We start from the raw sequence: 16,507 nt of genomic DNA, 5'->3' as shown, positions 1-16,507 counted from the left end.
CATCCCAACAACACAGTGGAGTTGAATGTGGGGTGGGAGGGTAGCATAATGGTTAAGGTGTTTACCTTAAAGACACAAAGTGCAGGGTTTGATTCTCACATGGGGTAACTGGCTAGGCTTAAAATGGCTCAAAAGGGCAGTTAGTCTAGTACTAATCTATGAACCTATGATAGGCTACTACAATGACAACACTTCTATATATGGGTTCAGAACTACTGCACCGGCATGATTACCTCCAACTGGGACACAGAAACCAAGTTCTTTAACAGAGATGACAGGGTATTTTGTTATTACAGCCTCATAGTCCTGACAACCTTAACATGAACAGATGTATAATTATGTTAGCAGAATAGTTTCATCACAGAACTGTTATAATGCCGACTGTGACAGCACCTAAGGCAGATTTCACTGACTAACAGATAACTCACCAAGCCTCATGCATGCACACTTTTGTGCAATACTATGTATGTATGATGCACCCACATCCACAATTTACAGTGTTTGTTGGCATATCATGATCTACCTTTATGAATCATGTTAGTCACATGATTGCAGACAACCCATAATGCATGCAACTATTTTATGTGACCATTACAAGCATAACTCTAGGTTGGTTAGGCTGGACAACGCCCTGAAATTTAGCCACATGTAAATCACCATTGACAAAGTCCCGCACTATATCCTAGCAATCTGTAGGTCACCCTCTATGTCCCAAGAATCTCGCCTTAATGCCGTTTTTCAAATATGTGATACCCTACTAAGTTACCCAGTAGTATTTCAGTAATTCTATACTGAGAAACAGAATTACATAAGCAAATTCACCATATTTATGTAGACAAGGAAGGTCTTCTGTTAACTGAAACATCTACAGTAAACTACTTGAACACCAGGAACAGCAAAATCATTGCTTATGCAGGGGAGTCAGTACCCCCGTCACTTCATGGGATGCACCATTCTAAAACAGTCTTACATACGTCTTTTGCTATCCTAGGTTCCTAATCTTGGAGCAGTACTTTCAAACCTTTGCCGCTCACATGTCCTCAAACTTTGGATCCCTCCTGGTCGAAGTCTGTCTTTCACTATGAAACGGTAACATGCAGCATGTTCTGGTACCACTTCGACTCCCTTGAGAGGGTTGTTTAAAGTTAACTGTCTAGCAGCTGCAAAATAAACCTTGAACTAATAAGCTTAGTAACTAAGCTTATTAGTTTGCAGTTTATTTTGCGGCTAAGCTTATTGGTTCACGGCGCCCCTGTGAGGAAGCTGTGACTCCCCAGGCCGCCGTGGCGCACACTTTGGTAACCCATGGTCTACAGTAATCTTGTTATTTTTTTCTTCCCAATGAGTACAAGAGTGAATCTTGGTTTTTAATCCTTGTTCTATATGTGTTTGATAGCATTTTAGATCTCAAAAGCAATAGGTTAATAATTTGTTGGTATAGCTGCATATCTTGGTTTCCCATTTTGACATCTGTAGTAATTGTGTTAATCAGGTATAGTATTTACTTGATAATAGTGTTATAACTTTTATTTACTTCTAGTCTTTGTCTTATATTTTCGATTGAAAGGTTTTTGCCTTGGTAGAAGTCCCATACAGTGGTATTTTTAATTAGTGGATATTGATTCAGATTTAGCATAGTGTTATTTAGTTTAATATTAGGGTTCAAGTGTATTGGTTGTCCCAGTACCAAAGTATCCTTAAGATTTAGGGAGGTTAACAGCTTTTGAAATAGTAATGCATTTCTTATGATTATGGGGTGGATTTTAAAATACCTTGGTGTCTTGGAGGTTAGGAAGGGTATTGCTTTAGGGTTTATGTTGGATGAAATTAGATGTTTATGATATATTTTAATCCAAATAGGACACCATGCTTTGTTAGATGATTCATAATTTGCTATTTGTATAATTTGACTAGCGTTTATAATGTCATAGTAAGTTTGGAAATTGGGTAATCCTAAGCCCCCTTTCTGTTTGGGTAATGTTAATCTAGGGTATTTTATTCTTGTATTTTTAGGATGCCAAATAAATTTCCCTAGTAGTGTTTCAAGTTTGGATACTGCGGTGGTGGTGCTGCGGTAGCGTTGTCACCTCATAGTTAGACGTTGCCAGTTCAGTTCTCAGTTAGAGCATCTCCTGTGTGGTGACATGCATGAATGGGCATTCCTTCGTTGAAGGTTGTGCGTTAGGCCCGGCAAGCCAGCACGTAAAACTCTACTGCCAATCATTAGCGGACCAGAGTTCCGCTGTGGCGACCCCTAACCAGGAAAAGCCGAAAGACACACACAGTGTTTCAAGTTTGGAAAAGAAGTTATTTGGTATATTTTGATTAAAAGCGTTGAAAATGAAACCGTAATCTTGGAAGAATTTTCATTGTAACTATAGCCACCTTAGGTAGTGGAGATAGGTTAAGATTTGTTTTATTTTTTATTTTATTTTAAGTTTGATGACCGGGGAAGTCCACTGGGCCAAGAAGAGCGCATTTTCAGTGGAGGCCTAGGGAGAACTGCTCCAGAGTAATTGCAAGTTACATTTCTCATGTTACAAAAGGACATAGTTCATACAGCTAATTAAACATTTACGGATAAGCTCCATGATATTTGCAATTGGCTTGTCACAATGTTACAAAAATGAAAAGACATAATTCAGTACTGAAATTTCAACATTTACATAAAGTGAATATTTTTGTTATAAACTCAGTTGTAGGTTTAACATTTCAAAATATATAGCTACTAGCCATTAAGTAGGTTAGGAAAATATTATGCATGGAGAGGGTAATAGTATATTTGAGATTGGAGAGTACAGTACAATAGAGATTGGAGACTATAGTACAATAGATATTAAAGAGAAAATTAGTTTTTGGTAGGGGAGGGATTGTTTTGGGTGGGATGAAGTAATAGTAGAGGTAGTTGGATGAGTCAGTGCAAGGTGGAATGAGGGGGGGTTAAGTTGGAGCGTGGCAAGGGCATTCCCATTTGGAAGAAAGATGAGAGTAGCTGAGATTTGACATTTGTATGGTTAGGTAGGTTGCATAGTTGTGTGGGGAGAGAGTTCCACTGTTTAGCTAAGGAGTGGGACAGCAGTAGATGGTCAGGAGGTCTTGCAGGTTTGTGGACCTAAAGGAGATTTTTGTTTTTGGATCCAAGTGAGTGGTTGGGGATGTAAGGTTTTAAGGAAGTAGTGAGAGCTGAGCATTTGGCAGGTTTAAAGATGAGCTTGTGGGCAGTGGTGAGTTGTAGGTAACCGAGGTAGTTGGGTAGTTCAAGCCAGTTGAGGATGAGGAGGGAGTGGCAGTGGTGGGATGAGTTTTTTGAATTGGTTGCAAATTTGGAGATCTTGTGGTAGCAGGATTCAAGTTTGGACCGAAGGCCAAGATGGAGATTGGTGAAAAGAGGGGCACCATACATAATGGAGGGGAGGAGGAAGGTGGATGCAAGAGTTTGATGGGTAGAAGGGCTTAGGAAGCGGTTGTGCCTGTATAGAAGACCTACCTTTTGGTGGGTTTTCTTCATAGGGTAGCAGATGTGGGTGTCAAATTTTAGTTCTTCATCAGTAATGATGCCAAGAAGCTTGGTGTTGGGAATGATTTCAAGGAGGGTGTTGCTTTGTCTCTGTATGGTGAATGTGGATTTGTCAATGGAGATTTTGTTTGGGGAAAAAAAAAAAACATTAGTTTGGTTTTATTAGCGTTTAGTGCCAAATGGTTAGACTGTATCCAGGTTTCTGTTTCGGAGAAGGCTAGTTGAGTTTTTGCTAGGAGCTCAGAGGGGAAGAAGGCTGAGCAGATGATTGTTGAGTCATCTGCATATTGGATGATAGATGAGTCTGGGATGGATTGATGAAAGCTGTTAATGAATAGGTTGAAGAGAAGAGGGCCAAGAACAGAACCTTGTGGGACACCTGTGGGTGTGGGATGGAAGGGGGGAGGTTGATGTGTTCCATTGCTTTAGGGTTTATAATGTCATGTGATGTTAGCTCACATTCTAAACAGATTTTTAATCGAGTCAGATTGGGGGTGAGTGAACATGATACCCAGATATTTCAGATTGTAGTTGACTTTTATATCAGTTTTGGGGAAATAGAATTCCTTGTGTCCTAAAGTATTTAAAAGGAAAATGACTGACTTGTTTGGGTTAATGGCATAGTTAGATATTTTTGAATTTTTTTCAGTGGAGTTTAATATCTTGTTTAAGTCAGTATTAGGGACTTCGAATTAAATATTAAGGTCATCAGCGAAAGCTGTATACTTTACTGGGATTTTAGAAATATTCATAAAAATGGTGGTACGTTTGTGATATTTTAAGGAGGAGAATTTCAATGTATATACTGAGCAGGTATGGTGATAGTGGGAATGTTTGTCTTGCACCATTAATAATTTGAAGAGGTTTTGATTGCTTTTTATTTATACATAGTGTTGTCGTAGCATTGTTGTATAAGGCCCTTACCATGTTTATATGTTCATCAGAAATGCTAAGTTTTTTGAGCATCTTAAATAGAAAATCAAGGTTTACTCTGTCAAATGCTTTAGATGCATCTACTTATAATGCATAGCTAGGGCATTTATCATTTGCTTTTAAACTGATTATTGAATCAATGGGTGAGTGTGTTATCCCATACCTGTCTGTTATTCATAAAGCCTAGTTGTTCAGCAGATATAATGAAAGGTAGAATATTTTTTGATTCTGCTAGCTAAGACTGTTGATATAATTTTGATATCAATATTTATCTTTATGTAGTTGTTTGGATTTAGTGCATCTGAGTTGGGTTTTGGTATGAGTATAGTTTTTGAGTATACAGGTCCTTGATTCCATACTTTAATACGTATTTGTATACTTTCAATAGTATTGGAGCTATTTGTTTCTTAAAAGTCTTATAGAACTCTGCCACATACCCGTCTGGCCCTGGCGATTTACCTGGTTTCAACTTATTTACAGCAGCAATGATTTCCTCTACATTTATAGGGGCTTTAAGACTATTTATTTGTGTTTCGTTTATTTCTGGAAATTGCAATTCTTCACTGAATTGATAGAATTGTATTTCATTGTACTGGTTGTATAGGCCATATATTGTTTGATAAATCTCTTCAAAAGCCATTATAATCTCTTTGTCTATATCTAGAATTTTGTTATTGTAATTTAGTTGCTTTATTTTGGTAGGGGAATATTTTATGTTTATGATTCTTGCCAATGCTTTTGAGGGGGATTGAGCCTACTCTGCATACTTGTGGAGAAGTTTTATTCCAGTGAAAAAGTAATGTGTTTGAATTTCATGTAGTTGTCCTTGTGAGGTAATCATTTGACTTTCAAGTTCTGGTGAGTGCTTGGTTTGTAAGTCTAACTCTATACTTTTTAATTTTGATTCTATTGTTGTAACTTTTTCCTTGTTTAATTTTTTATAGAGAGCGGCTTTTTGGATTAATATTCCCCTAATAATGGCTTTTGTCATTTTCCGTTGAATATCATATGGTATATCTGTTACCTTTAAGTTAATTTTTAGCTTGGGGAAGGATGTCGATGATTTTCTGTAAGACTTCTTTTTCCTTTAATAAGTTAGTATTTAAAGTCCAGTTCGCTGATGTTTGGGATCTTTCTGTGGAACTATCCAACTTTATTGTAATGTTTATTTTTGCATGGTCTGATATTGTTCTGGGTTCACTATTGTATGTAACTATATTATTTAGTAAAGCTTCAGAAATCAGAAATATGTTAATTCTGGACCAAGACTTGTGGTATGGCGAAAAATAAGTGAATTTGCTGGTTGATGGATTATTTCTGTAGTTTTCAAAAGGGTCAGCTAGCTTAAAATCTTCTATTATTTCAGCTATTAATGTAGTAAGTTGTACAGGTTGCTTGTTTTCTTTATTTGTTCTATCTAGTGCTGGATTAATTATCATATTCCAGTCTCCTCCTATGATGTATAAATAGGAAAATTCTCTAGAATTTTGTACATCTCATATATGCAGGTTCATTGATGGAAACATGGGGCATATACATTTAATACTAAGAAAGGTTTTTTTAAACTTAGGCATTTCACATGTAAAATAACACCATCTACCATTTAGGTCATAACTACTCTTCATTATAATTCCATCAAATGATTTTTTTTTAACTATTATAGCAACTCCACTAGAAGCTGTACTGTCACCAACAGCTACAATGTGTTTCACCCATTTTTTTTTGTATCTTTCTCCTGTTGTTCTTTCAACATATGTGTTTCTTGAACGAAAGTCATCTCTGCTTTGGATTTGAAAATTAAATGCATTACTAGATTCTTCTTTTTCTTATTTTGTAGGCCCGTCACATTCCATGAATCTACAGAAACCATCTAAGAGATATGTCAACAGAATGATGATTTTTTTTGAGCTAATAGATATAAGGACATATGTAACTTTAAATTCTTCTTAGGGTCAATGATATGGCTGTGTGTGTGACATAACTCCCTACGTTCGGTTGATTTTGATGCTATGCCGTTCGATTATCCATAGATGCCTGTCTTACAATACTCATGCATATTATTGAGGTAATCCCATATTTTGTCTTTAGCACTCCGCAGTTGCGCCTCTTGCTCTGTGAGATTCCTCCAATTCTGCAATACGTTAACTTGTGTTAGTTCCTCTAAGTAATTCTTGTCACTTCTTAACCATATCTCACTTTTATTCCTATCCTATTTTTAAACTCCACTTTCATTTTATCCCACTCCCTAGCTATATTTTCAGAAGAAATTTCTGTCTTCCCTTATAACTTCCATATAATTTCCACTACCCATTCCTTAAATTCCTCTGTCTAACAGATGGGTTAGAAGCGGCAGTGTCTCAGTTTAATTTCATTACCCTCCATTTTTATTTTAGTTGTTATTGGTGAGTGATAGGAAATAGTTATTGGACGCATATCAAAACTTTCAATTAAATGCACATGTTCGTGTGAAATATAATTTCTGTCTATCCTAGCCCAGTTTTTGTACCTTGGGGAATAACATGTAAATTCTCTCTGAGCTCCTACCACTAAACTCACGTCTTTCATACCAAATATTTTCATAAATTTCTTCAAAAAATCTACCCTCTTGTTATATTTTCCTTCTAGCCCCCCCCCCCCCAGATATATCCTAACTGTTGCAACTCAATTCCAGTCCCCACCTCTAAGTAATATTCCCTCCCAGAATTTTCTTAAGCTCTGTTATAGTAATTTTAGGTGGAACATAAATACATTCAAGCATAATCCTCTTCTCTTGCCTATAGCTCCTTACTACTACAAATCTACCATTATATTTTTCCTCTTCTATCACTATTGGAGCTCCACTAGCAATTAATATAAATACTCCCCTTTTCCTTTGTCCCAAATGTTCTGCTGAATAACCAACCTGAAATCCTTTCTTTATCAGATTTACATGCTTTGTTCTTTCCAAGTGTATATCCTGTAGTGTGGATTTTTGCACTCTGCATTTTTTAAATGCAGTTCACTACACTTTTTCTTTTTGTATATACCTATGAGACTATTAACATTTGAAGATAACCTCTTATAATGGCAACACTTTCCATGTCATTATTCTCACCTGTTATACGTAACACCTCGGCAGTGTAAAGCCTTTATTGGCATCTGCCACTGCTTTTACAATTTCTAACAAGAGAATGCACAGAAGGTAGGTAAAAGTCGAGACTGATTTACTGTAACAGCAACTTTTTCTTGAAGGTATTCTGTTACGGTAAGTACACTTCAACACAGTTGTGTATTTTGAATGTAAGGATGTTAAGAAATCATTAGCAGGTATCACTCATGATGTTTCATTTGGCTGTCTGATATCTGGGGTATTTGTGGTTATATTCACCAGTAGATATGGTACGTGTTTACAATAAATTCTTTTGATATGTAGTTCCACCTTTGCGTGCTGATGAAAACTTCATTCAGTTGTTACTGACATCTGCAGAGAATCTGGTAACCTTTTAAAATGAAGAACAGTTCTCCAGGTCCTGATGGCTTGTCTCCCTGTTTTTCTTAATAAAATTATTTTCAGATTTGCAACCATAGTTAAAACCGTAAAAGCAAAGTGAAAGCATTCCAGTGTATGAGCTGCTACTTCTGTTGATCTCTAAGTTCATGGTGAGCAAGTTATGTCTGAAACATTGGGCTTCTTCAGACCCTTTTGTGAATCTCATATAAAGTGATTTTCTTATAGAAGTTCTGAAGTTACATGTCAAAAAGACAAAACACTCAGATCAGTGGATAAACAACTGTATTGTAATATTTCCATAATAAATGACATAACTAGACAATGGAAGAAAAACTGACTTAAGTGCTGGGCTGCCAAACTCATAAAAATGCCCTTCAGAAAGCTGGAAAGGCCAGGGGATAGATTAATGCAAGCTGAAAGAAAGCTGAACAATCACAACCGAGTTGGGAGGAAAAGGCAGCCAATCAGGACATAGTCAATAAGGTGAAAGGAACCACTGGGAACTAGGGCTTTCACCCCTTTGGTATAGGACCATGTACGCCAAAGTCAGTAGATCTAGGAGGTTTTCAGCAAGTCCCCCTTCTTTCTACTTAGAACTGTTTTCAAGTCTGTGGGTCTGTGTCTTCCCTTAAATAAGGTTGTCAGAGTCCAACAGATTATGGCCTGTTTGCAGACTATGGGAATTCTCTGAGATGAGCATTGTGCAGGTTATTACAAACACTCAGGGGCCTCTAGCTAAGCTTCCTAGCATGGGGACTTCCCTGATGGCCTTCAGCAGTGCTGATGTTTTACTGCTTCTGTCTATTGGAGTGCTTGGTTCTCTACATATGCTCTATCCATCATGGTGAACTTTCACCTAAGACTAGTTAAATTTGGATTTAGTCCTTATTGTCTTTCTCTGCATTTGTGATGTCCACCTCCAGCCAGGCCTTTCTTGGCTGATGAGGAGTGTTTATTTTATTTATTTATTTGCATTTGTTTACCATGATAGTCCACTGGGCCAAGGTGAACACATTTTTAGTGGAGGCCCGGGGAGAAAAGCTCCAGACATAGTACAACTATTACATAGTACAATAATAGAATTCTATGGCAACGTATTGTACATATATTGAAAGTAATATGGTAGCGCATTGTACATATACTGTAAAGTAATAAGTTACATGTGAACAACGCAGCAATACATTGTATATGAGCAACATAGTATAATCCATCACAGCAACATACAGTAAACAGTCCTGTAAGAACAGCATACAGTAGGTCAATATAAGACCAGTCCTTCAAGTTAGATCTTCGCTCATAGCAATATGTTTAGCAGTGGGTGTAGTTAGTGATAGGAAGAGCTTGGTGAGGAATCTGAGTAAAATGTCAGATGGTAATCTAGGTAGTTTCTTATAAGCCACATGGCAGACGTTTTAAGAGAAGGTTTGAATGTAGAAAGTAAGGAAGGGGGCTGAAGTTATAGGAACTATATTGTTAGTACAGTTGCACAGCCAATGAGAGATGAAGTGGCTGTTTCAGGGATTTCTTACATAGAGTGGCACTGATGATTGATCTTAAGAGTGGGAGATTATACCATAGTTTAGCTACAGTAAAAGGGTAACTCATTTGTTCTGCCATGTGGGTTGGTTTTGCTACATTTAGGAGTAGTTGGTTATTGGATCAGCGGGGTCTGTTTGGATGATGATATGTGAGTAGGGAAGACAAGGAGGGGCAGTTTGATGATTTATAAATAAATTTGTGAGCAGTGGTTAATTGAATAAGTGACAGATGGTGTGGTAGTTCCAGCCAGTTTAGTTGGTGCAGAGATGGGCAGCGGTGAGAAGAATAACTTGCATTTGTTATGAAATTAGCAATGTTATTATAACATGAAACTAATTTGGCTTTGAGAGAGGCATGAATATTTGTCAGGAGAGGTGCACCATAAAGAAGAGACGGTAGTAGGAAAGAAGAGGTGAGAGTAGCTGAGGAAGTATTTTTGCCAAAAGATAGCTCCCAGTTTTTGGTGTATTTTAGTATTGGACTGAATGTGGAGGTCAAAGGTCAAGTTTTCACCTAGGATGACTCCTAATAGTTTGGTATATACTACGACTTCAATAATTGTGCCATTTTATGCTTGGATGGTGAAGTTTTCCTTGTTTAGAGGAGTGGATATTTTGGTTAAAAAAAGAACAAGTATTGTTTTGTTAGGGTTTAGGGTTAGATGGTAATTGGGCATCCATATTTCTGTAGTGGTGAGGGCATCTTGCGTGAGTTGGAGTAGTTCTGTTGGTGAGTTGGCAGCACAGATAATTGTGGAATCATCTACTTATTGGATAACAGTACTTTGAGTAAGAACGGTGTGAAGGTTATTAATAAAGATGTTGAAGAAAAGGGGCCCTAATATCGATCCTTGTGGGACGGCTGTAGTTGTGTTGAGGAAGGGAGAAAGTGAGTTTTCCCATTTGGTATCATATTGCCTGTTAGAGAGGTAGTTTGAGAACCAGGAAAGCGATTGGGGGGTCATGATTATGTCAGACAGTTTAGTAAGTAGGAGAGAGTGGGAGATGGTATCAAAGGCCTTGGAGAGGTCTAAGAAGAGAGATGAGAGTAGATTTCCATTATCATCGGCCTGGCTAACTCTGTTGGGGAAGGATATGATAGCCGTAGTAGTGCTGTGACCTGGTTGAAATCCATTCTGAGTAGGAGAAAGGATTTGGTTGTAAAGTATGTAGTGAAGAAACTGGGTGTGAATACATTTTTCTAGGATCTTAGAGATGGGTGAGAGGATAGCCATTCATCGAAAGTTGGAGCTGTCTGTGTTAGAGCCTCCTTTATGTATAGGCAAAATGTATGCCCTTTTCCATATGCTGGGTAAGTAGGATTCCAGAATACATCTGTTAATAAGAATGCTGATTGGAAAGGCTAAAGAATTTGTGGCGATTTGTAGGAATTCAGAAGGTAGGTTGGGGCATTGTTGTAAGGTTTGAGTTTTTGAAGCAGCTTTTTTATTGTGCTGGTGGGTATAGGTGAGAGAGAGTGTTTGGTGGAAGTGGGAGTAGGGGGTATGTTGGGGGAAGGGGTTGGGAAGAAAGGAGGCAGTTAGATTGGCAATAGTATTGATGAAATAGGAGTTGGAGTGTAGTTATTTCTGTGGGTGTTTTGTTAGGGGTTGGGCAAGGATTGTTTAGAGGTTTACTTGTACATTTGCTATCTTTCTTCTTTAGGGAGATGGTTGATTTAGCCCTGAAAGTTGAATGAGGTTTGAGGTAATCTCATGTTTTCCTTGCCTCGCAGGTTTGGGAAGCTTTGGTCTGTTTTGGGTATGTACATTGTTAAATAAGATCTCAGTTCTTACCACACGTGGCTGTCCATTTTGTCTTGGAAAATTTGGTTGGTAGCTCTGGACAATTTTGATACTTACTGATATATAGCAGTCTTGATACCCTTGTTCCTTTAACCTGAAGTCAAGGCATTCTCCCTTTAAAATTCTTCCCTGTGGTCTCCACTCTGTACCCAAGGCTCTTACTGACATAGTTGCAGTGGTGGTAATAGCCCTGCTGCTGAAGAGTCTGCTGCTGTCCTCATTCATGTACCTCTGTTTTATCATATTTTCTGCATATCCTGGTGTGTTTACATCCCCTTAGCTCTTCCTCAGGTGCCCTGTTTTCATTGCTGCTGCTGCAGTATCAAGACATAAATTTTTCATAATTACAAGTTAATTGCATTTTTGCTGAGGCTCTGGACATTAGTAGTCATTACTCACAATTCTCCATTGATGTGCCCTTCTTTGACTTATCCATGTGCATGTCCTCTCTTGTTTTCTCTCCATTAACCACAAGTCTTCCTCTGCACCGCTAGTCGTTTTTGGAATTTTTTTTTTACTAGCTGCCAAGTTGTTTTGAGGGGTGAAACCAAGAAATCCTGAATGATGTAGTTTGATTCTATTCCACACTGGCTGTTCATAGGTTCATAGGTTAGTACTAAGCTAACTGCCCTTTCGAGCCATTTTAAGCTTAGCCAATTATCCCTTGTGAGACTCAAACCCTGCCCCTTGTGTTTGTAAGGCAAACACCTTAACCATTAGGCCAAAAAATAATGATACACATTCCAGTCTCTGACTTCAGAAACCGTCCCAAGATCAAACTACAAGCAGAATGCAGAACAAGGAGAATAACAAGTAACATGGAGCAAATAACATTTTTTCCATTGTGCCATGCCAGGACATCAGCTGTGATCACCAAACTAACAACAGGCTAAGCTTATTCAACACATAACAGTAACTGAGGTTTGCCTCCCCCCTACACAAAACAACAAGGTTTCCTTATTTGACTCATGCTAGTAACTCATTTGTGATAGCAGTGTACATTGTGCTACACTTCATTGTGTGCATAATGCTTGTACTAGTATGTGGCCTAGCTGTTCCTGTGGCAATGAGGAATAAGGCATCCATCCTGTGTTCTGAAGATCTGTTGGTGTGCAGTTCAAATCCCACGTTATTTAGATGTGTGTAATGTGTACTTTCATTTGCTACTGTGTTTAACATACCTAGCTTTTACACATTTCACTTCTTTTCTCTGTTTCAGTTTCCTTTACTCATGGAATTAGGAATGTAGGAGATGTCCATGTCCATTACTAGTACATGTCAATCCTGGAGTAAATTGTCTAAGCATAGTCAAACATGACACATACTGTTTTCTGATGAGATCAAGGCCATTGCCTTGTTTGTAGCAGAAAACCAAAGGTGCCATGTTTGGCTCTGCTCATCTGTTTTGTGCAGAGTGCTACACTGCTAAAACTGGCCAAACAAAACCACGTGGGAAGCAGACTGCTAAAAAATAGAAACTGGATATATTCAATATTTGCCCTTGGTCAGTGCAAAAACCAGGCCTGGAGTATAGACTCAGTTGGAAGACATGCACATTGTGGCTTGTGTTTGTGCACTGCTTACCTATGCACAAAGTCGTGTAATTCACACGAGTGTACACTTTGCTCACCATTGCACAAACCTTCTGCATGCTGCACTATGGTACTGTATATATGAAGCTTCATTGTTGATCTATGTAGGACATTACATTGGAAACATTACACAGTAAGGTCCAGATGTATGCATGTCTCACATATTTACAATACATTAATATGTTGCCCACCTCCCCTAAACACAAATCATTACAACACTAGGGGCTTATTTCTTTTTCAAAATATGTATCAGCCATGCTAACAACTGTAATATTTACTGTAGTGTGCTCCCATATGGACAGGTCCACTTGTTGGTGCTCACAACCATGTTCTGCTAACATTAAACATCCAAGTACGGTCAATAAGGGTACTCCTGTTGCTACACTAATAGGGTTATTAATAGAATACCACTGCTTGCTAAAGAACCCCCTTGAACCTGTCATGTAAGACAGCAGCATGTCTGCTTTCTGACAAACTGATGCAAGTCACCATACTTTTATAGAGCTACATCCTTCCTGATAACTCAGTAAAGTCCAAGCTCTGCAGCCATAAACCATTTGTTGAAGACCATGACATTAAGAATGTCTGTCTCTCCATGCCTTCAACAGATGGCACTCTTTGAGGTATCTTTATGATACTTACCAAAGACCCTTCTAAAGTTCTTCCCAATTATTGATTGCTGATTCTTGTCCCTGTTAATGTGTTCCTTCCTGAACAGCAACATCTAACGTTTTACACTGAGCAGCTCATCTTGTTCAAACAAGGATTTGTTCTCTGTTCCTGTCATCATTGACACCTGCCATGTACCTCAGTCTCTGGATAGTGTCACTCCCACTTCTAACTTCCTAATTATTGTTGCATCTCTTAAAACTTGGATTCTTTCTCCTGTAGAGGCTTTCGGTTTTCACCTTGCAGAACTCCTTTGCATCGTTAGGAGGATCCATCTGTGCTGGGCAGCCTAATGACTGTGGAAAGGAGGTTTTGGAGGTCTACACCTCTTGCACTGCTCTCGTCCTCTGTGCTTTGGTGACTGTCCTGTGATGGTAGAAGGTAAAAAGCATGGTATATATGTTCACATGATCCACACTGATTAGCATGGTTTCAGTTATAGGAGTAATTGCTTGTTACCATTCACTTTTGTTCCATTCCCCCATCTAGGAGATCCTAGTTACAGAATATACAGTGATGTAGAAGATTAATGCAGGAAACCGGCATTACATTTTACACTCTCTGGACTTTGAATGAAAGTGACTCTTGTAGTACAAAGATGTCCATGCTGTTCATTGACATGCTGTCTTCCATGTTAAATCTGTTAGTGGGTGCAGCTGCAGACTTAGGAAGGAAATCACTTGAACCATACAGCAGCAAGGTTGGCAAAAGCAGCTTTTACTGTACAATCTTCTTCCTGTATTTGTTTCTTACCCATTTGTAGCTGACAGCTGATGATGATAGAATGACACTTCTGTACAAAATCTGGCTTTAAGATGTCTAATCTGACATGTTTCGGCTTCAAAGTATTCTCATACTACTGTAGTCAGTGGAAGGACATTATAAATCTTGTTATAGCTTTTAACTAGATTTGTTAATTTTGTAAATTTACAGTTTAGATCCAAACTGAGAGAACTATTTTTAGGCATTTCAAGCATCTGAAATTATACCTAGTCTTTGTTTATAATACATGTCAATAAACTGCGTGTAAACATTTTTCTAAACTTTTATTTTGGAAAGCTGGAATCAGTTCACAACAAGACACTCCTCCCTCAAAAGCCTGTTTGCCAGAAACAGTGATGTACCCAGCTGTTGAAGTAAATACAAGTACTGTGAATTCTGCAGACTATTGTTCTGTTTCTCCACTGTGTAACAGTACTTTAAAGGCGCGCACGTTTGGACAGATGATGACAGATGAAACTGGAGGTACTAGTATAAAAATATATAAAATTGTATTCATGTTTGTTTGATTTGAACATTATAGTGGTGATTTATAAAGTAAAGCACATCGCTGTTGTTTGGAAGACCCAGAATTTGCAAATCTAATTCAGGCTCTGAAAATGAAATTGTTTCAGGTGTGCTAAACCCATTTCTGGAAAGATAGAAGGCTAAATCCCTGATGATGGTGTAGGCGAGCTTGCATTTTCAGATGGAAAGTGCAGGCCCCATGGTGGCATAGGTGGTATGCCCCTCAGCCCAGGAGCAGGAGTAGGCCAGTCATAAACATCCTCATAGTACCCTTATGGTGACCTGAATGATGCCTCCCTCTTGACAGCTCTCTTCCCATCACTGGGCAGGCATTCCTAGTCGACTGGGAAACAAATAAGCCTGTCCAGTTAGAGGGAGAATTAATGGTCAACAGACACCGCAGTAAGACAAAGGGCATCGGGAATATGTTGTATATGTGTTGAAGCGACAGTAAAATACTCTGAATTTCATTTAACTACTATAATATCTCATTGGGTAAAAGATACAAATGTCATGGCATTATTTGTTTTGTTTTTATGTTAACTTTTTTGTCTTTACATTGTTATTTTGCATGACTTGCTCTTATGAAGTGCTTGCAGTTTGAGACTAGCTATTTGCTTTGGTGTTCTGTGTGTTAAAGCATGACAACTGCCCTAAAACCTATTGACACATTTGTCACACTTCCATCTTGGTAAAGTCTTATGAGGACTATGTAGATTGAAGGAAAAAAAGAGAGAGCGAAGTTTTGTTTTTGGGGAGAGGGCAGGAGGTACATCATGAGATCACTGCTTCAGGAAACCATTCATGTAAGCTGGAACCAGCTGTAGGCGCAGGATCTTTTGCACAGATCTTTTCACCAAACATCCCTATGCACACATGGTTAAAAATCTCACACCATGGCTGTTACATGGCACGTCAGCTATGTGGGTAGGGGCACACCACATGCTTCTGTAGCTATTTTTTTCCTGCCTGGAGTAAACTGTCTCTATTTTTTCTTTCAGTATTTCTCAGTCAGTTCTAAGTATTAATCTGCCAACAACAGTGTAAGGCATGCCTTTTAAGATTTTCTTTAGTAGATGTTGAGAAGGTTTATAGCAAGAGCTGCTGCTGTAAAAGTCTAATTTCCCTTCCCAGTTTCACTTAACAGTGTTTGTCTTGTTTGGAGAAGAACTCATTATTGAGTCTTGTACTCATGTCTTAATAAGAAAAAATAGCTAGGAGAACTAACAATTATCAAGCTTTTTAAGCTTTAAACTATTAAATATTTCTCTTCCTTTGAGTATTTTTTCTTCTGGATGCAAGTTCGAAAATAAAAATGAATTACAAGAAGAAGAAAATTTACATACAGTCTTCATATATGTCTAAAAATGCTTACTCTTCAAATTCTTGTCTGAGACCAACGTCGTGTAGTAGTGCACCTTTTTATTTTAATGAATTTTCTCTATTTTATGCTATTTCTGTTAGTCACCAATAACACATTTTAAAACCTGTTTTGTTTCCTGTTGCCTGCCTTGCACACAAATTTGAATCAGAGTTTGAAGGCATATCGCTTTTGTTATAGAATGCATGATTGCTTCTGTCCCTGTAACTTTTCAAGTACTAGAAAGATCATCTCCACACACCTCGACCATGTCAGCCACCAAGTGCTCACGATGGACCTCGGCACTCATTCTAGA

The 16,507-nt window shown here is 38.2% G+C and overlaps 1 protein-coding gene across 1 annotated transcript in view; it reads left to right on the top strand.

Annotated features, from left to right (window-relative positions):
- Window positions 1-16,507, top strand: part of E2F5 (E2F transcription factor 5) — a 600,996-nt gene that overhangs the window by 516,677 nt on the left and 67,812 nt on the right. The window contains exon 7 of the mRNA XM_044065996.1: window positions 14,604-14,789. Coding sequence (XP_043921931.1) covers window positions 14,604-14,789 — 186 coding nt within the window. The remainder of the gene's footprint in view (window positions 1-14,603; window positions 14,790-16,507) is intronic.

The sequence above is a fragment of the Protopterus annectens genome, chromosome 3.part0, assembly GCF_019279795.1.
Source record: "Protopterus annectens isolate FY-2018-M chromosome 3.part0, PAN1.0, whole genome shotgun sequence".
Lineage (NCBI taxonomy): Eukaryota > Metazoa > Chordata > Ceratodontiformes > Protopteridae > Protopterus > Protopterus annectens.
The sequence above is the reverse complement of the archived record's forward strand: the minus strand, read 5'-3'. Positions and strand labels throughout refer to the sequence as shown.